This window comes from Geotrypetes seraphini, chromosome 3 (assembly GCF_902459505.1).
Source record: "Geotrypetes seraphini chromosome 3, aGeoSer1.1, whole genome shotgun sequence".
Taxonomy (NCBI): domain Eukaryota; kingdom Metazoa; phylum Chordata; class Amphibia; order Gymnophiona; family Dermophiidae; genus Geotrypetes; species Geotrypetes seraphini.
Window position 1 is genome coordinate 324,903,787 of NC_047086.1, and position 24,356 is coordinate 324,928,142.

Sequence of the window (24,356 nt, forward strand, 5' to 3'; positions counted from 1 at the left end):
AACCTAAGTGGTGTACATTCAGGTACTCAAGCATTTTTCCCTATCTGTCCTGGTAGGTTCACAATTTATCTAATGTACTGGGGCCATGGGGGATTAAGTGACTTGGTGACAAAAATACTCACTGCACACAATCGTTTTATGTTTATACCATGTTGTAGCTTGAACATAGGCATAACAGTGCAATTACTGTATTGGAAGGAAAACCTCAGGCCCCTGTTTGCACCATATTGTGCACTAAGGACCGCATGTAGATGCTTGTGTAGAGCTGGTATGACTGAATGTGGGACATGAGCAAGGAGGCCAGATACATCTTCTGCCCCGAGTCCAAAGATCTAGCTTCTCTGCCCAGGAACGCTGAGTCATAGTCTCAAACTTTTGGCCCATTTGAACATGGATGATGAGGCTTATCATATCCTGATGCACTCTGGATCTGCTATATGGTGTCAGTCTTTTTGGGAAAAACAGGGCCTGACAGAGAGTACTCCCAATTCTTCACTTGAACATTATTTAGGATACTGTTAAGGACAGTCACAGCCTTTCTAGGAGGTGATTCATAGTCTAGGACAGTGGTTCCCAAACCTGTCCTGGGGGACCCCCAGCCAGTCAGGTTTTCAAGATATCCCTAATGAATATGCATGAGAGAGATTTGCATATAATGGAAGTGACTGGCTGGGGGTCTCCCAGGACAGGTTTGGGAACCACTGGTCTAGGACATCAAACATCTCAGCCCTGTGATTGCTCTCCCGATTCTTTTGGAATTAGAGAGCGGACACCATCTCCTTAACAAAAGATAGGAAGGAAAGGCTCTCAGATGGGATCTTCCTTCCTCTGGAGGTGAGTGATCTGATAGTATTCCATATGACTACTCTGAGAAGTAATGTGGATGCATATCAGACTCCCACATATGATCTGAATTGGTATCAGTCAATACTTCCTCATGGGAAGGAAGGCTGATACCATGACTGCCTCGGATGAGAGGAACAATGTCCTGTCTCAAGGATCTCCCGTATGAGGAAAGGCTGGATAAATTACAGCTCTACTCACTCGAGGAACACAGAGAGAGGGGAGACATGATCGAGACGTTCAAGTATCTCACAGGCCGCATCGAAGTGGAAGAAGATATCTTCCTTCTCAAGGGTCCCACGGCAACCAGGGGGCACCCGTGGAAAATCAGGGGAGGGAAACTGCACGGTGACACCAGGAAATTCTTTTTCACTGAAAGAGTGGTTGACCGCTGGAATAGTCTTCCACTTCAGGTCACTGAGGCCAGCAGCATGCCTGATTTTAAGGCCAAATGGGATAGACACTGAGTTAGGTGGGGGAGGGTCATTGCGGTGGGCAGACTAGATGGGCCGTGGCCCTTATCTGCCGTCTATTTCTATGTTTCTATGTGTTAGATCAGTGCCACTTCTTTGCCTAACAGCATTTGCCCCTTAAAGGAGAGTCTGCTGAAAGTAGATTTAGAAGCTGAATCTCCAGGCCACTGCCTGATCCAGAGCATTCTGTCTAAGTTAATACTTTGTAGATAGTATACAAGAGTCCATACTTCGCTCCAATCTCCTTCAGCTTTGGTCTAATATTCAAAATTTTTTTTCTCTTGTCAGCTGTTGCTTTGGCGAAATCCAGGACAATATGGACTCCTGCATCCTGACATTTTAAGTTTGGGTTTTCTTTAGCAAGGCATAAAATTTCGAGAACTTGTTGGTGGCGCAATAGCTTGAAAATTAAAGGACGAGGACCCTTTACGTTGTCCGGTCTTCTCATAGGTATACGGTGCGCTCGCTCAATTTCAATAGGAAACCTAGATTTAAACGGAAGTACTTTAATCAGAAAGTTTTCTATAAACAAGATTGGATTTCCTTTCTCCACCCCTTCCGGCAATCCTAGAAGACGTAAGTTACTCCTCCTCATACGATTCTGCAATCTTCCACCTCTTTAGTAAGCATAGTAATTTTATCTCTATCTGCTTTGAATTGCCTTTAATCCGTTTCGAAACTGTCCATTCGGACTTCCAGTTTAGTTGTTTTTATTTCCAGAATTTCCGTTCTGTTGTTCAGAGTAGCTACCTCCTTCAGTATATCGTTTAATTTCTTTGCATTGTTTAATACAATCTCTTTTAGAATCTGAAGCGCCTTCATTACATCTATATCTTTTGCACTGTCCTTTGGTAACAGACATTTTGATGGGGTTGTCGGTTCCGGCTTGGACCTTTTCACGCTGCCGGTGTTAGATCGTGGCTTCAGATTTACTCTGCTTCCCCACACCATTGGATTTATTGTCTCTCACGTTTTTTAAAAAAAATAATAATTTTTTCTATATATATTTTAAATACAAATGTCTGTAGTTGTGGAGCCTCTGTTCTACCCGTCCATCTGTGTGCACATCCAAGCCACCATGAATAATAGGGAGAGGGGGAAGGGTTATTATTGTATTGTGTATGTTAATAATAAGGGTGGGTGGGGAGGGGGGTGGGATGTTGGGTTTTATATATATATATATATATATATATATATATATATATATATATATATATATATATATATATATATATATATATATATATAAAGTTTTTGTTATTCTGGATAGATTTGCAAGTGATGTTTTCAAAAGAATGTATGAATTTACTTTGTTCACTTGTTGAAAGTTTAAAAATGAATAAAGAATTAAAAAAAAAAAAAAAGACTTTGTACATAGCATCAGCCACATAATCCACCCCTACCAAATGATTAGGGGGGCATCTCCCCTCCTCCGTGCCCAGATTCTGCCATAGTATTTTGTGGCATGCTTGCACCACAAAGGATACTGTGGTAGCTGCATTTAAGGCCTAAAGCCAGTGCCTCAAATTGTCTTCTGAGGAACAAATCCACTCTGCGATCCTGTGTATCCTTCAGGATCACTTCTCCTTCTGTAGGCAAAATCTCTAACCTGCGCTGCCAATGAATCCATCTTAGGTGGTGTAAACAATTGCTGAAATTCTGAAGCCATGGAATTTAATTTTGTCATCACCCTCACCCCTGTTAAGAGACCTTCTGGTGCGTCTCAAAGCTCCATTATCATCCTGATAATCTCTGGGGGAGAAGAGAAGCACATGCACTGCGACTTGGTACTGCATAACAGTGAAAGCTGAGCGGCCAAGATCTGCTTGGACTCTAGTTCCAACTTCCGCAAAAAAAAAAAAAAAAAAAGTAATAATTGCAGTTAAATCTGACAGTTTGAAAGTCTTCGTACCATCGGCTCCTCTCCCTGGTCTAGGGCTGCCACGGATTCCAGGATGTCTGCCCCAAATTGTGAACCAGAATACTCAAAGGAGGATGTTTTCTTAGAGAGCAATTGCATACTATCCGACCTCAAATCATCCCAGTCCTGGTTCATGCAGCTCCACAGAATGTGAAAGGGCTTTGACCTCTGTGCACCTCTCTGATGGCACTCCTTTATATTATGGGTAGGCTGCATAGTTCAGGCCACCAAATCGGTTTCAAAGACAGAACCTGGATCCTCCGGGGACCATAGCCGGACTGATATTTGCATCCTCTCAGGGTCAGGTGCTTCCATACAGAAGTGCTTCGCAAGCAACGCATAGCCGTATTTTAGGGATTAACAGGGTTTTGAGACCCAGTTCTCGAGCTTTCTGCGACTCATGACCCGCAGAGAGACCAGAGGGGACTAAGCCCACAGCTTCTGCACCCCTTATGCGCCCCATGGATGCTCCTCAGGCACCCAGACAGCACAGACATGGCATAATATAGTTTTCAAACTACCTGAGGAGTCCATTACAATCAATTTAAAACCAAAATCTAGGCATTTTGTAGGCAGACAGAGGCTTTTAAAACAAAATTAGGAAATCCAAGATGGCCACTGCGGAAGCCATTCTGGTGCCAAAAATGGCCCATGGGAGCAAAACTAAAACTCCAAAAATTATCAATAGGATTTTGGAAGTGGGGAACTCTTGGGGCAACATTAGAAACTCTTAGTTTTGCTTAATTCAGACCCATTCCAAATTTACAATAATGAGTTATACTCAGACCTGCCATGTGCTGTGCCTGCATCAGCTTCTCACTGCCTCAGACAAGCATGGCACCAGGCCAGTGTTCCCGCTAAGCTGCGCTGGGGTGCGCTGACGCACAAAATATTACCTCGCAGCGCACAAGTTTCTCGTCACAGCGCACACAGTGTAGAGCACAGTTCTTCAACCGCCGGTCCGCAAACAAAATCTTGCCGGTCCGCGAAGGATTCGGTCCCCGCCGCAACGAAAGGCCGGCGTCAGCTGACTTGCAACTTCCTGTTGCAGTCGCTGTGCCGGGACTCCTGCCTTCGCCGGGACTCCTGCCTTCCACCGCGTTTGCCTCCTGCCTTGTCTCCGCACCTCCAGACCAGCAGCGGCAGCTGTGTATGCTTTTAACTTCGGCACAGAGCTGCCCCTAATCAATAGTTTAGCGCGGTTTCATAAGGCAGCCTCGGGGCCTTTGCTAGGCCGGCCCACATCGCATCATCGAAGCGGGCCGGCTATCAAAGGCCCCGAGGCTGCCTCATGAAACCGCGCTAAACTATTGATTAGGGGCAGCTCTGTGCCGAAGTTAAAAGCATACAGAGCTGCCGCTGCTGGTCTGAACTCTTGGGCCGCTGAAGGAGGGCAAAAAGCAGCTGTCCTGGAGGTTTCCCTTCCTCTCGCCTTTACAGGTTCCTTTTTTCCACCTTTTTTTTTTTCCTTCAAACGGCAACGGGCCCCAGCATCGACATCAATCAAGTAAGTTCCACTGTCAATCAAGCGGTTCTGCTCGGCCAAAGCTTCCCCTGTGACATGAGCCACCCTCAGGGGAAAGAAAGTGACCCACAAAGGTGAGGGGAAGGGGGGCAGATGATGGAAGTTGGGGGGGGGGAGAGAGAGAGAGAGAGAGAAGGGGCAGATGATGGAATGGAGGAGATGAGAGAGAGAGAGAAGGGGACAGATGATGGAAGTGAGAAGAAGGGAGAGAGAGCAGAAGGCAGATGGATGTCAGTTGAGAAGGGAGAGCAGATGCTGAATGGAAGTGGGGAAAGAACACATACTGGATGGAAGGAGGAGATAAATAAAGGGGGAAGAAAATAGTAAGATAATGGAGGGGTGAGGGAAAGGGGTGACAAGCTGTGTGTAGACACAGTGAAAAGAGGGAAACGGGACTAAATAGTAAGAAAGAATTTAATTTAGATGGAGGCAGAAAATAGAGAAGGAAGACCAGAGAAGAAAAGGGAAGAGAGAGCAGAGAATGATCAGATCTGAGTGGAGGAAATGAGAAGAGAGATATGCTAAAAACCACAGGGGGGAGGGAAGGATAGAGATGCCAGACCATGAGGGGAACAGAAGGAAGATGATGGATGCTAGACCAAATTGGGGGGTGGGGGGGGGGGGGGGGGGCAGGAGGAGAGATGGCAGGGAAAGACAGACAGTGAATGGAAGGGGCAGATGCTGGACTGAAGAGACAGAGAAGGTTATCATGCTGCTGTACCGGGCCATGGTACGCCCTCACCTGGAGTACTGCGTCCAGCACTGGTACTTTAAGAAGGACACGGTACTACTCGAAAGGATCCAGAGAAGAGCAACTAAAATGGTTAAGGGGCTGGAGGAGTTGCCGTACAGCGAAAGATTAGAGAAACTGGGCCTCTTCTCCCTTGAGCAGAGGAGATTGAGAGGGGACATGATAGAAACATTCAAGGTACTGAAGGGAATAGACTTAGTAGCTAAGGCAGGGAGAACGAGAGGGCACTCTCTAAAGTTGAAAGGGGATAGATTCCATACAAACGTAAGGAAGTTCTGTGGTAGAAAGCAACATATTTATTTGGCTCATAACTTGCTGGCGCCCGATATTTTTAGCTCACAGTGAAAAAAGTTTGCTCACAACACCCGCCCGCTTAGAGGGAACACTGGCTCCAGCTGCTTGTTTCTTTGGGCTGCCTTTTATTCAGGTTCAAAAACCTGAACCTTTCAATCTCACAGTCCCACACAATTCTTTAGAGGGTGGGGGATGCAGTCGATTTCCACCAAGCCTCCTGGCCAGTCGGAGTCTAATCAACCTGTGCTCGAGTGCCTGACTCTGCAGGGGCAAGCACAACTCCCAGGAGACCTAACCCTGTGCTTTCAAGTATAGAGCAGGTCAGCCAGGCTGGTGCTCTTTTAAAAGTGTGGTCTTCCTGGCTACAGACCCAACGTCTGACCCTTCTCCCAGGCAGAGCTGCTCAGGACTACTGGAACCCTCAGCATAGGGAAGTCATGCAGGTGCTCTTTTAAAAAAGTATGGTCTTCCTGGCTACAGACACAACATCTGATCCTTCTCTCAGGCAGAGCTGCCCCAGGACTACTGGAATCCTCTTAGAATAGGGAAGCCTTGAAAAAGATATGATTAAGACCCGAAAATAACAAATCTAATGGAGAACAGAGGAAAAATCTCCTTCTCAACTCGCTTGTAGAAGTTAAGACTGAAGATAGGGACACTGTTCAGGGAGACAAGGAGGCAGAACTGAGAAAAATGATTCATGCCTTCTACAATCCAACTCGAGAGCTGGGGTACACAACCCATTCATAAGGAATCATATGCTGCTTGCACAGAAAATGGGGATTAATGTGATCCTTTTTAATTATGCGATGATATTTTGTTTTATTAAGTGCTTTGGTATAAACGGGCTATTAATTTTTTTTCATAAATAAATAAACGTTCATTGAAAAGCCCTGGCATAATCCCAGTAGGTCATTCATTTTCCACAGCCACAAGTTCTACATAATCTCCATGGGGCACATTTATTAAGAGGGCAATTTTAGAAATGGACATTTCCTTTTAGGTGTGCCAATGTTATGCAGTGAGAGTCTATTCTCTGATGGCATCTGAGCGCCCATATTCTATTATTGGCCATTAGCATAATCTGGCATTGGCCTGCATGAGTATTGGCACCAAAATGCAGCAAGGACAGGTGTAACTTAGTGCATTCGGTAACTTGTGTGTGTTTTAAGTGGCAGTTATCTCCATGTGAACACCCTCTTGCATCTACGCACCATGCCATTTCTGTGCACTCTTACAGAATGGTGCGTAGTTGACGTGCTGCTATTTATGCGCTAAGGTGATAGTACTTTCTATACCTTATATGCTGAAATGACAGCTGGACATGAGAGCATATCTTACCTTCCTCTTCCGCAGCTTATAGTCATTGAGCTCTTCTTCATCAGTGATCTTCTGTTTGGGTGGCGGAGGAAGGAGTTCAAGCTCTCGCTCTTTGGCCTCTCTCAGTAGCTGCTCAGCTGTGATCTGTACCTCTGCAGGGGCTTTATTCTTCACCTTCAGAAAAGAGAAAAAAATTTTAGTCTCAGCTTCTTCTAGCTACCAAATTAGGTTTCTTAGGCAATATTTTTGTTCTGCCCCAATATACCACCTTATCATTTGATATATCACCTTATTTATTTCAAGGTGGTTATACATTTTAAAATAGGGTAAAAATAGATAATACAATTTAACATAACTTTAACAAAATAAACATACACGATTAAACAAATCAATAACATACATGACTGGACAAATGGGTACGAGTGGAAAAAAGTGGAAAACTACAATGATTAAAGAAAAGTAAGATAGAAAGGTATAAACAAAAGGGTGGGGTTTAAAACAAGTAAGTCCAATATAAGCGGACTCATAAAAGATAAAAAAAAAATTTAAATCCTTTAAAGGACATTTACACTTGAAAGGCATCTTTGAAAAGGAATGTCTTAAGAAAAGATTTAAATTTCTCAAGATTAGTTATCTCTCTTAGACCATTTGGTGCTATATTCCAGAGGGTTGGGGCAACTACTGAAAAGATAGTGTTTCTTCTAGTGTCAATATGGTTTAAGGTTGGGATTGCTAATAAATTTTGCTCCGAGGAACAAAGAAAACACGATATAGCGTACAGTATCAAAAATTTATTAATGAATTCTGTCTGTCCAGTTTTTCTTGTTTTAAAAGTCAATAATAGAGTTTTATAAATGACACGGTGTTGGATGGGAAGCCAATGGGCTTTTATCAGAAGAGGAGTTACGTGGTCAAATGTTTTGGCCTTGTAGATGACTTTTACTGCTGTGTTCTGGATTATTTGTAGACGTTTTAACTCTTTTTTGGTAATGCCATGATATAAGGCATTGCCATAATCCAGACAAGAAATAACTAATAAATGGATTAAAGTATTTAAAGCTGATATGTCAAGAAATTTAGTTAGAGAGCGTATCATTTGTAAACGATAAAAACATTTTCTTATAACTGTACTTATATGATCATGGAAAGTGAGAGATTCATCTAAAGTGATACCTAGAAGCTTGATACTACATAATGTCTGTATTGGAATAGATTTGATTTTAATAGGAGAGAGAGGAGAACTATCTTTCTTGAAAAGAAAAAACAATTGTTTTGGTTTTAGTGACATTAAGTGATAATTTGTTAATACATATACAATATTTCTCTGTCTCTAGAGCTATAAAAACTTAAAATTAGAGTATGGTGACACCTGTATCAGTTCTGCAGAATTTTCTCTATTGATAGACACCCTCAATCAGCTCTCTGCTCAATAATTGCAATTAGCTTTGGGCAGATCCTAATTATCTGCACTGATACAGCAATGTCAAAATAAATTTCACACAATTCTTAACTGTAGAAGGATAAAGCCTCAGATTTCTGGTCAGGAATGATTAATCCATGATCCTGGAATTAATTCTATTCTGTGACTTACGAGGGGCCACTGAAAAGTTCTCAGTCCAATCAACAAAGTTGAGGCAGTTTCCATCAAGGGTTATATACTTAGTCTAGCAATTTTCCACTTTTTACAATCCGTATTTTTCCCACAGAACCAAAAAAGTGGAAAATCACTGGGCTAAGTGTATAGCCCTCGATGGAGACTGCCCCAACCTTGTTGGTTGGGCTGAGAACTTTCAGCAGCCTCTCATACACTCCCCTTAGTATTTCAGCTGATATTCAAGGCAGATTACAGTATAGAAAAAAAAAATCTTCAGCAAAAGGAAGTGATAGAATCAATCATTATACTATCATTGGCTAAAGAAACCTTCCACAAAAATGTCTTAAATGTATCAAATATTCCAAAACATCTAATTGCAAAAATATTTTTTTTACAAAAACTAATGTGGGAATATTTGACACATTTCAGAAGATTTTTTTGGAAGGTTTCTTTGGTCAATGACATGATCATGAATTAATCACTGCTGACCTTCTGCAATAAGAATTTTATGAAATTTATTTTGACAGTATTCTGTTTTGAAGAACACTCATATGCACTAGTAGACATCTGATAATAATTTTCTCTGAATAAATCCATAAGTAAACTACATTACAGTAGAAAAACACACTGGTAAACCACGAAGGGGAGACTAATGCAGGTTTACAAAACATGCTTCAGTGCAGAAACATCTATTGACCACTCTGGGGTGACTGGGTAAAACACAGACTTCATGGACCTTGCAGATCTTAACAGCATGATCTTAAAAATCTGCTTACCTCTGTTTTGAGAGCTGCGGTTTATAATTTCAGTTTATCGCTGACGGACCTGTAAATGAGGATTCCATAGACCTTAAAAAGAAAGCAGCAATGGTATGGGGTCTGTAAGGATCCATGTTTTTTTAACTCCTGTGGACCTCACGGATCCCGCTCACCCCATGTATCCTCATCTTACCCCCTCCAGCGGGATCCGTGAGGTCCGCAGGAATTTAAACGAGAATCCACAGAGTGATCGTGATCCATAAGGTCCACGGGAGTTATAAAATGAGGATCCCTGGGAACTCTACACCACAGCCATTTTCTTTTAGCTCAGTAGGGTGTACGTTTTAACTATTACACTTATGATTTCTTTTCTCTTTGGGGTTGGGATTGGGAGGGGATAAAACACGGACTCTGCAGATAAGAGCAGATTTTTAGAGGCATGCGGTTAAGGTCTGTGTTTTACCCATCCCCATTGGATGTTTCTGTAGACGGATTTTACTGAAATTTGAGACATAATTTTTCCTACCAAATGTCAGCTGAATCAGTCCAGTGGAAGAGCCCTCCATGTGACAGATGAGTAGGGCCACAAATGTGTCACTAGGCTCAAGCCTAGAGCCTAACGCTCAAGAGGTGGATGAAGTGTACCTTCTCTGCGTTAGAGGCTCCAGTTTCTCCACCTCATTTCATTTGTTTAGGGATTCCAAAAGCAAAAGGTGGTGGGATTAGGATGACAGCCTTGCTTTCAGACCGAGCAGAGGGGCGATCCAGGGTCTTTAAGTACGTCTCATCGCGGTCTCCTTGCCGCTGGGCCTTTTCTATTTCTTGCCTGCCCTCCCCGTCCCTGTACCGGCGGCAACACTCCCTGGGTACAGAGGCTCCCCGTACACCGTGCATCGAGCAACAGGAGAGGACGCCGGCCCGGCTTCCTATTTGCCTCGTCCCCGGTCCCACGGCTCTCACCTTGGCCACCTTGGGGATCCGCTGTTTCCCGGCCACCGTGGACGCCATGACTGCGGAGAGCCCGACGGCCGCTTACTCGCTCGCCTCCTCGCTCTTTAGGTCCGGAGGAGGCGGAGCTGCGTGGGCCAACCTTTCACCTTTCACCCCGTGACGTCGGGAGGGCGGTTGCCGTGGGAACATGTAGCGCGTCTGGCTGAAACCCGCCTTTACAGGTCGCTGCTCCTTGCTGGTGAGGATTTTCTATTTTAATATGACTTATCTTACTGGATTTGTATTCCGGCTGCACGTTATGGCATGAAGGCGGGTTATATTATGGCTGCGTACTCGACTCTTCTCCACCCGCAGCTCCAGAGAGCTTTTAGTTTTGTCGAGGAAACGGGTAATTTAAGAATGGGGAGGTTTTTAAAAAAAAAATATGGGAACCATTGACTAACTACTCTAATGATCAGATATCTTAGCACATGGGTAGCAGACAGGTGGGGATGGGAAATGTATATCATATGGAATTAGGAATATTGATAAAAAGGGGGTATTTATTTTACATTACAAGAATATTTGAATGTAAATACAAGTGCTATATGAAAGTTGTTTGTATTATGTTTAATTCACTTGTCGTAAGAAGTCAAAAATGAATAAATAAAAAGAATGGGGAGTTAATGACTTGCCAGAGGCTATTCAGCAATATCACATGTAATTTTTCTAAACCTTTGATTCTACTAGCAAGAACCAAGTGGGGTACAGAAAAATTTGAATAACCATTAATACATATATGTAAAATTTAATAAATATGCATAATGAATCATTGTAAAATGCATAAACAACTGCTGCGTACCCCCCCCCCCCCTCCCAATCCAACAAAACCAACAACAACATAATTTAGTGAATGGAAACTGATACTCCCTACTTTTTCAAAATGCTCACTATGCCCTCTCCACCTCTTAGACCAGTGTTTCTCAAACTTTCTTGAGCAGGGGCACACTAAAGGTAGTGGCCACGGCTTGAGGCACCCAGAAGTGCAAGGATGTCACCGTAATGACATCACGCATATGTGTGACATCATCACGTCGACATCCGCGCATGTGCAGAGGCCCTCCAGATGGGCCCTGAGACGCCAGTAGGGGGTGCCAGCAAGGAAGAGGGCCGGAGAGAAGGAGAGGCACTGGTGCCAGCTGATTGCCTACAGCAGTGTTACTCAACTACTTTAAGCTAAGTACCCCCTAAGTCTAACAAATATCAACTGAGTACCCCAACCACAAACCTCCCTAGGCCCGCCCAAGCTCTGCTCTAGATCCCATCCCCTTTACTAATTTTAATGCAAGTTTTTCCAATCATTTTTCATATACCCACAATATACATCGTCTTGATACGTTCCCCTAAATCACTATATTGAAAGTAAAATTATTTTACCTACCGGCGATCCTCTGCAGGCTGCTGTAATTAGCTCTAAAGGTGAGACCGGAAGGTCAGGGAGGAAGCCGGAGGACGCTAGAGAGAAGGGGGAAACATGCAGGCCTTCGGCAAATTGGGCAGCGCTGGCGCTATACTGCATAGGGATGTCAGCTGGCAGGTGCCTTTCTTCCTCCTCAGTGTGCCGTGGCACACAGTTTGAGATACACTGTCTTAGACGCTTGGAAACCTCTTTCCACAGACCCCCATCCTTCACCTCATTGATAAGTCCACAGCCACCTTCCTCTCAAACGCCCGCGATTCCTGTACCCCTTACATACTCATGACTTCCCTCGTTTCACAAGTCTTTGATTCTGATCCTTTCAGATGTCCACTATCCCCAATCACCTAACTACCCACGTCTGATTCACTCATTATTCACGATCCTTTGAAACGATCCCTCGTCCACTCACCTCTCAAATACTTTCAACGCACCTTGAAACCCTCAACTCCCATTTGAGCAGCAAACCTACTGCCATTATCATTTTTTCTAAAGGTGATACATTTTAACCTATTTATCACTGTCTCTAACTTTTTTTTCCACTGAAAATGAATATTTCTATTAGTATCTTATGTTTTTAATACACTTTCTCCTTTTGTTCAGAAGCTGTAGCATAGGGAAGTTCAAAATTTGAAACAAAGCTAAAATAGATTAGAAACTCTTAGGGCTCCTTTAACAAATGTGCATTAGGGCCTTAATGCACGGAATAACGCACACTAAAATGCCATGTGCGCTAGCCGCTACCGCCTCCTCTTGAGCAGGCGGTAGTTTTTCAGGTAGCGCGCGCTAATCCAGTGTGTGCGCTAAAAACGCTAGCGCACCTTTGTAAAAGGAGCCCTTAGTATTATGGAACTTATTTTCTTCTGTAACAAAGCTGTTGCTTTGGATCTACTAGACAGCTTTGTATTTCAGTTTTGATATCTTTTTATTAAAGTGAGTTAGGTACTTAACACACTAATTGGCACGTTAACTGCTGTTAGACACCCTGGCATTAACTGTTGCATAAGGGGATGTAGGATGAAGGTGAAAAGGGGTAGGTTAGAAAGTAACCTCAGAAAATACTTTTTCATGAATAGGGTGGTGAATGCATGGAATGGACTCCCAGTAGAGGTGGTGGAGACAAAAAAATGTACCTGAATTCAAGAAAGCTTGGAATAAGAACAAGAGAGAGGAAGGGATAATAGATGGCATGGATAGGCAAACTAGATAGGCCATTTGGTCTTTAGCTGCCTTCAATTTTTTGTTTCTAGTTTGCATAATAAGGGCATTTTGGACTTACGGAGCTGTAACTAGGAAGAGCATGGGTGGAGAATTGGCATGGAATATATACTGCAGTTAACATGCAGCTGCACACTGACAAATGTACAGTTTGTGCTGGTCCCTGCATCTATATTACAGTAATTGCAACCACAGTACCATTCACTAATGGACATAGTAATATATAACCTACAGAGGACATGCTGGGGCCTGGGCACACCCCCTATAGGTGTTATATTAAATTTGTACTTACTACACAATACCTTTTTTTTTTTTTTTTTACATTGTGATGAATGCAACATTTAGCACTCTTTAGTGAAAGGGCCCTATAATGTAGATCAGGGGTGTCCAACCTGCGGCCCCGTGAAGTATTTTATGCGGCCCTGGTCGAGGGTGATACAGTGTTTTCCTCTGCTGCCCCTGGGTGTTTACCGTCTTGCTGGCACCCTCCTCTGTCTTGCTGCAGCGTTTGTGCGGCCCCAGAAACATTTTATTTGGCCAATGCGGCCCAGGGAAGCCAAAAGGTTGGACACCCCTGATGTAGATGATTTGGATTGGTAGTATATAAAATTTGTAGAACTGAAAGCAGGGAAGATGAGGTTGCTGTCATTAGCTACTTGAGGATAGACTAGAAACTCAGGCTCATAATCCAAAAAACATAGATGTCCAAAAAGCATCCTATATCGGCATTTAGACGTCCTAATCGCCAGTATGTCCAAGTGCCGATAATCGAAACTGTGTTTCTGTACGTCAGGCAAAGTGTTCCAGCCTCTGTATGTTCAGAGCACGAGATGGGCATGGTGGAGGTGTGTTATGGGCGGGCTTTGGGCATTGTCAAGGGCAGGTTAGACATGGATGTTTTGCAGCGATCATCAAACATTTTGCAAGACATCCTGGACGGAACTTATATGTTTCGAACTAGACTTGTTTTAGAAGGGTCAAAGTGCTACAAAGGTGCCCAGACTGACCAGATGACTACTGCATGTGTCAAGGTAAGACACCACCATGCTCCCTCAAGGCTCAGTGACCCCCTTTCACCATACAAAAATGAGAACAAAAAGGTGCATACCTGTCTGTAAAATAGTATCATCTGGAATGGGGAAGCTGCACACAGGTGTCTTAAGTAGCCTGGTAGGTGGGCTAGTGAACCATAGAAGGGAGAACCCAGGCCCAAAAGCCACTTTATGCACTACATTTATGGTAGAACATGTGAGCCCACCCAAAACTTACTATACTACTACATAGGTTTCACCTGCAGCCATAAGTGCTATTGGGGTGGTACACAGGAGAGTATAGTAGATTTTGGGGGGGCTCACCCTAAATTATAAGGGTGTTATGGTGAGATATACAGCTGGCACCCTTTATGTGAAGTTCACAGCAGTGCCCTCTAAGGTGTCCCATTGCTCTGTTAGGTTGTCTATGTGGCCAGTTCATTACTATGCTGGCCCCACCCACATTCAAATAGTCAGGATTAAGATGTTTTCAACCTGGACGTTTTTCTGATCAAAAATGGGGTATAAAGTTAGACGTTCTAGTGGCCAAGATGTCTAAGAAGGCGATTAAAAAAAATAAATTATATTTGAACGTCCAACAGCTTGCCATTCGAAAATGTCCATTTTTGGACCTCCAACTTTAAACGTTGAATTGGAAATGTCCAACTTGGACTTAGGGGTCCTTTTATCAAGCCGCGCTAGCGGGGTTAGCGCGTCGGACATTTCATCACACGCTAACCCCCGCGGCCGGCTAACAAACTAACACCTTAGTGGCTATCGCGGCAGGCGGTTTAACGCGCGGTATTACGCGCATTAAACCCCTACCGCAGCTTGATAAAAGGACCCCTTAGACTTTTTTTTCAAAAATACCCCTCCATTCTTTTACAAAACTGCACAAGAGGTTTTTAGCACCGGTGCACCAAATGCTCTGCGCTGCTCCGACAGCCATAGAGTTCCTATTAGTGTTGAAGCAGTACAGAGCATTCAGTGCACTGGCTGGCACTAAAAACCTCTTGCGTAGTTTTGTAAAAGTATGTGTGTGTGGGGGGGGGAGGTGGTAAATTAGGGAGGGTATTTTAAGATGAGTGACATTTTGCCCTATTTTATCTTTACCATATTCAGGTTAGGGTACATTGTAAGCCCTCTAGGAAAGGGAAGTACCTAGTATACCTAAATGCTATTCCCCTGGAGTTATTACTGAAAAGAAATTAGATAAATCCAAATAAAAAACATTATACTTACATAGATTTTGTTTGTTTTATGTTGTTTATGTACAACAAAAATAGTTTCCAAGTTTATTATGTATTTGATTAATCGCTTATTCAAAATTCTAAGCGATGTACAAAATGTTAAAATATTGTATTACAATAATCAAAGGGAAACAGACTAATTTAAATATGACGGACAAGACAAAACATATGATACAAAAGGAAAGGAATAGGAAAAGAAATACAAGTTAACAACAGTAAAGAAAACGAGTAAGGGAAAAAACAATAGGAAAGGGGAAAGCAGTAAAACTTAAGGAATGAAAACAAAACAAAATTTTCTCCTAAAAAATGTGTCTGCTGCTGCTGCCACAAACTGCTTGCCCTTTCTCTGCTGATCCTATTAAAACCTTCCACAACACCCTCATACCCTACTACTATATTTTGACAGTTATAGATAGTCCCTGCTCGGAAGAGCTTACAATCTAACTTGGACAGACATGAGATATAGAGTTGGGGATGCAGAACCTAATGTGAGAGGAGTTAGGAGTTGAAAACACTCTCAATGAGGGGGCCTTTTAACTGGGCCTTGAACACTGCTAGAAACGGAGCCCGTCGTAGGGATTCAGGCAGCTTGTTCCAGGCTTATGGCGCAGCAAGGCAGAAGGGACAGAGTCTGGAGTTGGCAGTTGAAAAGAAGGGCACAGACAAGAGGGACTTATCAGCTGAGCGGAACTCATGGGGAGGGGGGGAGGTGTGATCATAGAGGGAGACAATTGAAGAGAGATAGCGAGGGGCAACTGAGTGAGTGCATTTGTAGGTCAGTAAGAGGATTTTGAATTGTATTCAGAAACGGATAGGAATCCAATTAAGTGATTTTAGGAGAGGGGTAATGTGAGTAAAGCGGCTCTCCTGGAATATGAATCATGCAGCTGGATTCTAGATGGATTGGAGGGAAGTGAGAAGGCTAAGCAGACGGCTTGAGAGTAGAATAATTAGTACCAAATGTCAGGACATCTTCTCTGTTGTCACCCCGCAATCCCACCAATCTGAGAACCAAGAAAAATCTTGACCGTTTTTAAGGGTTTACTTAAAAGTAATTTGTTTAAAGAAGCATTTACATTATGACGTCCTTCATTTCTAGACTCTGTCCATCAACCATCAAGGAAACACTGTAGTACCCCGGTCCTTTTGTCCTTACCTTAAATGTTCTCCTTTCCTTTTACAATTGTATTTCATACCCTTCAACCTTGCATGTCCTGTTAGTCAAATGTCCAACTTTAATTCTGTTATCTGTACTGTAATTTTTTTTTAACTCCCCAATTTTTTAAATTGTAAATTGCTAAGAAGTTCTGATAAGCGATTTTATCAGATTTTAATAAAACTTGAAACTTGATAAGTGTTTTGGTAGTGTGCTCAGAGAGGAAGGGTCAGATTTTGGTAATATTATAGAGGAAGAAGTGGCAGGTTTTAGTGATATGTTGTATCTGGGTGCTGAAGGAGAGAGATGAGTCAAAGATGACCCCGAGATTACGAGCACACAAAACAGGAAGGATGTCCTGTATTGTCCACAGAGACAGAGAACAAGGGAAGCAGAGTGGTGCGTTTAGGCAGGAAGATGAGCAGTTCTGTTTTAGCCAAATTCAATTTTAGGTGGCGGTGAGACATCCAGGTGGCAATGTCGGATAGGCAGACTGAGACTCTGGTCTTGGATTCAGTAGAGATATTTGGCACAGAGAGGTAGATCTGGGAATCGTCAGCCTAGAGGTGATACTGGAAACCATGGGAGGAGATCAGCGCTCCAAGTGAGCAAGTGTAGATTGAGAAAAGGAGTGGTCCCAGGATAGAATCTTGAGGTACACCAATCGATAGCGGGAAGGCTATGGAGGAGCAACCACAATTGCATGCACTGAAGGTGTGATGGGAGAGATAGAAAGAAAACCAGGAGCGGGCAGAACCCTAGAATCCCAACAAGGACAACGTAGCAAGGAGCAGGCGATGATCAATACACTTCTCCCTCCGTATTAACAGAACCGCAAATACAGAAAAACCGCAAATAACTTTTTCACATGTTATTCGCTGTTTTCTATTAAAAACCACCGTGAATATGGTGAAACCACAAATAACATGGTGAGAGACCTGGCCTGTGCCTGAAGGAGAGGCAGAACACAGTGAAGAAAGTGCTGGGAATCGGCAATTTTCTCTGTAAACGCTTGGAATCAGCGATTTCTCTATGTAAGCTGATGTAATTTTTTTGGGGGGGAGAGGAGCCAGCAAGCTAAAAACCGTGAATAATCGAAACCACAATTACTTTTTGTTTATTTTTAAATTCTTTATTCATTTTAAAACTTTCATCAAGTGTACAAATATTCATAATAAACACAATTAGTCTGAGCACTTGAACATCTTATCATTATAACTTATAAGTAGAAATGTAACCCTCCCTCCACCCAATACTAAATGGTGTATAATTAATAGAAAAATGGATCTAATCATGACAGAAAGATGTTAATGGCTTCCATATTTTAATAAAATTTTTATAATTTCCATTCTGTACCGCTATTGATCTTTCCATTCTATATATATGACATACTGAATTCCACCAAAAATTAAAATTAAGCCTACTATGATATTTCCAGTTATTAGTAATATGTTAGATGGCAACTCCAGTCAAAATCAGTAAAAGTTTGTTGTTACACGCTGATATCTGAAACCGTGAATACGGAGGTAGAAGTGTAGTATCAAAGGCGGCATACAGATCGAGCAAAGGCAGCAGTGAGAACATGCATGACACCACCTTTTACTGTATTTCTCTTCTCATTGTTTGTACTCCTGCTGCTGACTGTCAAATTAGGGATGGGGAGTACGCCACCACCACATGCCACCATTCTCAAGTGAAGACTGTAAAAAAATATTTTTATTATATGAGTAGTTAGTACTTGTAATCCAGTTTTTATCAGTTTCTGCTATTTTCTCCTAAAAAAAATGAGTTTGGTTTACTTTATCCTGACCTGAGGAAATGGGTTTTATCTTCTGAAAGCTACTCAAATAATTTTTGCAGTTAATGCAATAAAAAGGCATCACCTTACATTCTTTTTTTTGTTTTCTTTTTATTTATTAACCTTTAGTAACATATTTTCAAGTGGATTAACAAGGCAATCACACTACTTACTCTCAAAAAAGAAAAGCCTGGCCTAATTAGACCACATTCCTTACCTTTAAAGATACTTTTAAGATAGGTCCAATGTTGTAGAATACATTTGCGAGCCAGGAGACACACCTTATGGCAGATCAGGCACCCCCCCCCCCCCCTTTAGGCAAATTCCGAAAGTTGTTCTGACACTGTGAGGGAGCACTGTTAAGAGGAAACAGTAGCATCCTATAGACTCCCTCACAGGTACATATATGCCTATTTTGCCTTTATAAAATAGGCACCTTTCTAGATTTTTCACATAGGCATGTAATTGTACAATTAGATTCATAAGAATTAAAAGTGTCTTTACAAATAATTTTTACGTGTATTCAAAATGTCCTGATTGATATACTGGTTGCACTGAATAATAGTTTGTTTGCTTTTTGTTTTTACTATATTTCTCTTAGATTTAGTAGTTCATAAACATGTCTTCAGTAACCTCTTTAAAAGGAGGCAAAGAAGTGTTTACTGTTAGAAGAACAGAATCATTTGATATCCCTGGCATTTCCAAACTCATCAAATTTACCACAGAGAAGACATTTGGAAGGATCAATGTCATTTATCTGCTGTAAGTATACTAACAGGTGACTGGCCCACAGCTGTTAAGGGAGATCTCACAAAAATAAAGAAGACATAACTTGGTTCAGAAGTTTGTCTATCTATCTATCACTGTATTCTAGCAGTAGCTTCAAGAGCACATGGTCTAGAATGATATATCTTTGAAGACTATGTGGTGTAAATGTGCATGAGCCAAGTCTCTCTCATTTGAAAGGAAGCTCTGGAATGAGAGGGCATAGGATGAAGTTAAGAGGTGATAGGCTCAGGAGTAATCTAAGGAAATACTTTTTTCCAGAAAGGGTGGTGGATGCATGGAACAGACTTCTGGAAAAGGTGGTGGAGACAAAGACTGTGTCTGAATTCAAGGCATGTGGATCTCTTAGAGAGAGGAAGAGATAATGGTTACTGTGGATGGGCAGACTGGATGGGCCATTTGGCCTTTTTCTACCATCATGTTTCTAACATAGGTGCTTTAGGATGCTCAGATAGAGAGGTTGCAATAAAGGCAAAAGAGCCTAGGTGCCTTTAAGTAAAAGACAGAGTTGGAAGATTGCAACTTATTATCCCTGTCAACTGCTGAGTAAGTTACAAATATAAACAAAAAACATATTTTGAAATGTCTGTCTACAAATGCTAGAAGTCTAAAAATTAAGACGAGAGGGTTAAAATGTATAATGCTGAATGAAGAGGTAAATATAATAGGCATCTTAGAGACCTGGTGGAATGAGAATAACTAATGGGACACTGTGAAGCCATGGTACAAATTCTGTCACGATGACAGGGTAGATTCAGAGATGCCAAGATTTCTGACCACCCCATTCTGGTGTATTATGGGACTTTTAGTACTGATTTCGACAGCCAGGATCAGGCACTACAAATCCCACATTGCTTTGGGATACAAGTTTAAAACCAGAATATTGCTGGGGGTAGGGGAGGGTTGCTGCCGTGGTTGTAAAATGGTCCCACTGTTATTCAAGAAATATATTTTATCTTAATTGATTTTTTACTAGTTCTCCTTTGTAATTGATTGCAGCTGACTCCAACCCACTTGTAAAGTGTCCATGTCTATTTTTTTCACTCTATAATTCCCTACTCCAATTGTCCTGTTTGTCTGTCTGATTACTCTGTAAGCACTGTCAAACAGGGATTGTCTCTTACTTTGTTAAGGTAATGTACAGTGCTGCGTGCCTCTAGTAGCGCTATAGAGTTTTATTGATCCTCTTTTTTCAAAAGCTTTCATCTGCCTCAAACCCCTCGTTTTGACCAGGGATCACCTGTAATGGATTCCTCAGGCCAATCTGCCCCTGTTTCATGCCCTTTTTGCAGAGTTTTATCGGCAGATGAGCGATTGGGTTTCACATGCCACATGCTTTGGACTCAGCCCTCAAGGCAGGAGAACCCCAAAAAACCTGGCCAACAGGGAAGAGATCCTGCTCAGAAGTTATAAGGGTGAAAATGCAAGTGCGTGGAGGTAATGGAAATCCAATAACCCCAATCAGGAGTCCTGCAGGGGTCCTTAGGGCTGCTTGTTCAGGGTTTTTCAGACATTGCCAGTTTCTTGTGGAGAGCCTATTTGAAGGGCCTAGGGAGTGTTGTTCTGCCTGTGAGTTCGCCAGCACCAGAACAGGGAGAGTTTCATCCCAAGAAGGCTTCCCCACCTCTGAACAATCCAGCTCCAAGCATTAGTGACCACTTGGAACAGGACTAGGAGGACTGGAAGTCCCTTTCCATGCCTTGGATGATTTAGGGCCCATATCTGGGGCCGGAGGTTAGGAGGCTGTTACTGCTATGATCAGGGTGACAACTCCTCAATGTGCCGTCTTTTTAAGTCCGCAGCTGTTTCACTTGTCATTTTGGACACTATCTGTGAGTTGAAGTTGGACCTTCAACAGTCTTCCACCTCCCAGTGTTCTATTATGAGCCATACATATACATATGCACAGACTACCTTCTTTCCAGCACATTCGGACATCACCTCGTTAGTCACTGACCAATGGGAATCCCCAGAAGGCTCCCTAATGGTGGCAAAAGCTGTGTCTAGGCTTTATCCTATGGCATTGGAATTCCAACAGCTGTTTTTGCGGCTGAAGGTAGATTCCGTGGTAGCTCAAGTGGCCAAGAGTATCTCCCTTCATAGTGAGGGAGGGGTGGTGCTGAGGGATGCACAGGATTGCAAGGTGGACATAGTCCTTAAAAAACAGTTTGAAGCGCTAGTTTTGGATATCAAAGTGGCAGCAACTGCCTTCTTTGTGGCTTGGGCCTGTCATAACAGGTTGAGGTACAGTCCTACAGAGTTGGAACACATCTGTCCCCATTTGATTATGGAAGGAGTGAATTATGTGGCAGATGCTTTGTATGACATCATCAGAGTCATGAGCAAGGTTTCGGTGTACGCCGTTTCTGCCCGCTGGATGCTCTGGATTAAGCAGTGGGTGGGTGATTCATTCTCCAAGGCTACAATAAGTAGATTACCCTTTAAATGACAGATGCTTCGTCCAAGGCAAGACAAATGATGGGCTGCATCCGTAGGGGTTTTGTCAGCAGAAAACCTGAAGTCATAATGCCGTTGTACAGATCCATGGTGAGACCTCATCTGGAGTATTGTGTTCAATTCTGGAGACCGCACTACCGGAAAGATGTGTTGAGAATGGAGTCGGTTCAGCGAATGGCTACCAGGATGGTCTTGGGGCTCAGGGAACTCACGTACGAAGAAAGGCTAAAAAAACTGCGGATGTACTCGCTGGAAGAGCGGAGAGAGAGGGGAGACATGATTGAGACCTTTAAGTATATTAAGGGAGGTATAGAGGTCAAAGATGCTATCTTCTGTCTTACAGGGCCCTCGGTTACAAGAGGGCACTTGCTGAAAGTCAGGGGGGGGGGGGAATTTTACGGTGATATCAGGAAGTACTTCTTCACCGAAAGGGTAATCGATCATTGGAACGAGCTACCTCAGCAGGTGATTGAAGCCAACAACGTGACAGATTTTAAGAGAAGATGGGATATTCATGTGGGATCTCTAGGGGAATAAACGTTAGGGAGTGGGTCATTGGTGTGGGCAGACTTGATGGGCTAAGGCCCTTTTCTGCTGTCAATTTTCTATGTTTCTATGCTTTTTGGCAAAGGCTTGGACAACCTTATGGCCAGCATGGCAGACTGCCGTCCTCAATCTCTTCCAGATAGCAGAATTTGACATTCCACCGGGGGCAGTAGGGGCACTTTTCATTCCTCTTGGAGATCTCACCAATTCTCCTCTGGTTCCCCTTCCCAGAGACACTTCCAAGGGTCCAGATAGAGATTAGGCAACTGCAGATAGCAGCAACCTTCAGGGTCATGCGGTAACACAGCCACCAAATAGCCACAATGATACCAGATCAACTGCTACACCTCCTCACATTGGTGGGAGACTGTCAGCCTACTGGAGGGAATGGAAACAGATTTTATCAGACCGCTGGACTTTGAACATTATTTGAGAGGGACATAAGATCTCGTTTTCTAGCCATTCTCCAGATCTGTTCCTTGCCTGCCCCACCAGATGGCCAGAAAAGAAGGCCAGGGTCCGAGCAATGGTACAACTCTTGGACATTCATGCCATAGAGCCAGTTCCCAAAGAATAATTGGGCTCTGGCATATACTCCATGTACTTCATAGTGCCCAAGAAAGGTACAGAAGAGTGGAGGCCTGGATCTGAGAGTTCCATGCTTTCGCATGGAGATGGTCTGGTCAGTCATCACGGCGGTTGTGGCAGCCTCACTGGATTTAACAGAGACGTATCTTCACATTCCCATTTTTCTGGATCACAGAAAATATCTGAGATTCCATGTTCTCCAGAGATACTTCCAGTTTGTGGCGCCGTCTTTTGGATTTGCCATGGCCCTGCGCACTTTTACCAAGGTGATGGTGGTGGTAGTGGCTCACCTTCCCAGGATGGGCATACAGGTTGGTTAATCAGAACCTCCTCAAGACAGGAAGGTGAGCTTGCAGTGCAGAAGGTGGTGGATCATTTTCAGGGACTTGGTTAGATAGTCAACTTCAGGGAGAGTCAACTACAGTCAACTCAGTGCTTGGAATACCTGGGAGTCTGCTTTGACACAATGAGAAGCCATGTCTTTCTTCACAAGTCACGCAAACAGAAGCTCATGAAACTGATCACAGAGCTCTTAGCGTTACTGATACCCACGACCTGGCATTACCTTCAGGTACTAAACTGGTTCTCAAGCTTCCTAACAAACCGTACTTACCAGGTCCACAGCAATGGAACCTTCTCCCATCACTGGCGCAACCCCTGCGGAGTCCCACAAGGCTCCCCTCTATCCCCCTCCCTTTTTAACATTTACTTGGCCCCCCTGGCACGGACACTCGCTGACTTAAACCTAAAATCATTCATATACGCAGATGACATCACCATTATCATTCCCCTTACTTCACTCACACAACAGATGGAACAACTCACCTCTTCCGTCCTCACCAAACTAGAACTATGGACCTCACAATTCAAATTAAAACTGAACACCGAAAAAACCAAAATTTTCCTGGCAAGTCCTAACCATAAACTTACAAACACCTCCCTGAAATTGAACGGCCTAGACTATCCTATCAACCCCACCATAAAAATCCTTGGAGTCCTCCTAGACAGATGCTTGACCTTCGAAGATCAAAAAATGTTTCTACTCCCTCTGGAAACTTCGCACCATTAAACGCTATTTCGACCACCTCTCCTTCCGTCTTCTGGTCCAGTCACTAATCTTAAGTATACTGGACTATTGTAATATCATATACCTGGGATCCTATAAAAACACCATCAAACGCTTAAGAATAGTTCAAAATGCTGCTGTCCGCCTCATCTTCGGCCTCAAAAAATATGACCACGTTAGCCCCTATTACGCTAAACTCCACTGGCTGCCGGTGGAGGCAAGGATCATCTTCAAATTCGCCTGCCTCTGCTTCAAAACCCTAGCAGGCTCTTCCCCAATGTACCTATCCAAGCACCTTGAAATCGCTGGCCCCTCTCGTACACGAAACACCTACCTGTTCTCCTTTCCTTCCCTGAAAGGCTGCCTCTACAAGAAATTTCTCGACAGATCCCTCGCATTCCAAGCGAGCAAATGGAACAAATGCCTCACAGCACTCATCTCCAATTCCCCCCCTACCAAATGTTCAGGAAGACAATCAAAACCTACCTTTTTGATAAATTCCTCTAACTTCTCCCCCCCTCTTCCTTGCCTCCTCCTCGGACCTTGACTTACCTCAGTCTCTCGACTCTTCCAA

The 24,356-nt window shown here is 43.2% G+C and overlaps 2 protein-coding genes across 4 annotated transcripts in view; one reads left to right on the forward strand and one right to left on the reverse strand.

The window, feature by feature from the left end:
• Positions 1-10,593, reverse strand: part of CRNKL1 (crooked neck pre-mRNA splicing factor 1) — a 50,171-nt gene extending 39,578 nt beyond the window's left edge. Inside the window, exons 1-2 of the mRNA XM_033939266.1 lie at positions 10,440-10,593; positions 7,149-7,301 (exon numbers count right to left, since the gene is read on the reverse strand). Coding sequence (XP_033795157.1) covers positions 7,149-7,301; positions 10,440-10,487 — 201 coding nt within the window. The 5' untranslated portion in view covers positions 10,488-10,593. The remainder of the gene's footprint in view (positions 1-7,148; positions 7,302-10,439) is intronic.
• The window catches only part of CFAP61 (cilia and flagella associated protein 61), a 481,993-nt gene continuing 468,204 nt past the window's right edge, over positions 10,568-24,356 (forward strand). For 2 of the 3 annotated variants that reach the window (XM_033939263.1, XM_033939265.1), the window contains exons 1-2: positions 10,568-10,668; positions 18,941-19,101. In XM_033939263.1, coding sequence (XP_033795154.1) covers positions 18,959-19,101 — 143 coding nt within the window. In that variant the 5' untranslated portion in view covers positions 10,568-10,668; positions 18,941-18,958. The other variant, XM_033939264.1, reaches the window with a different exon arrangement.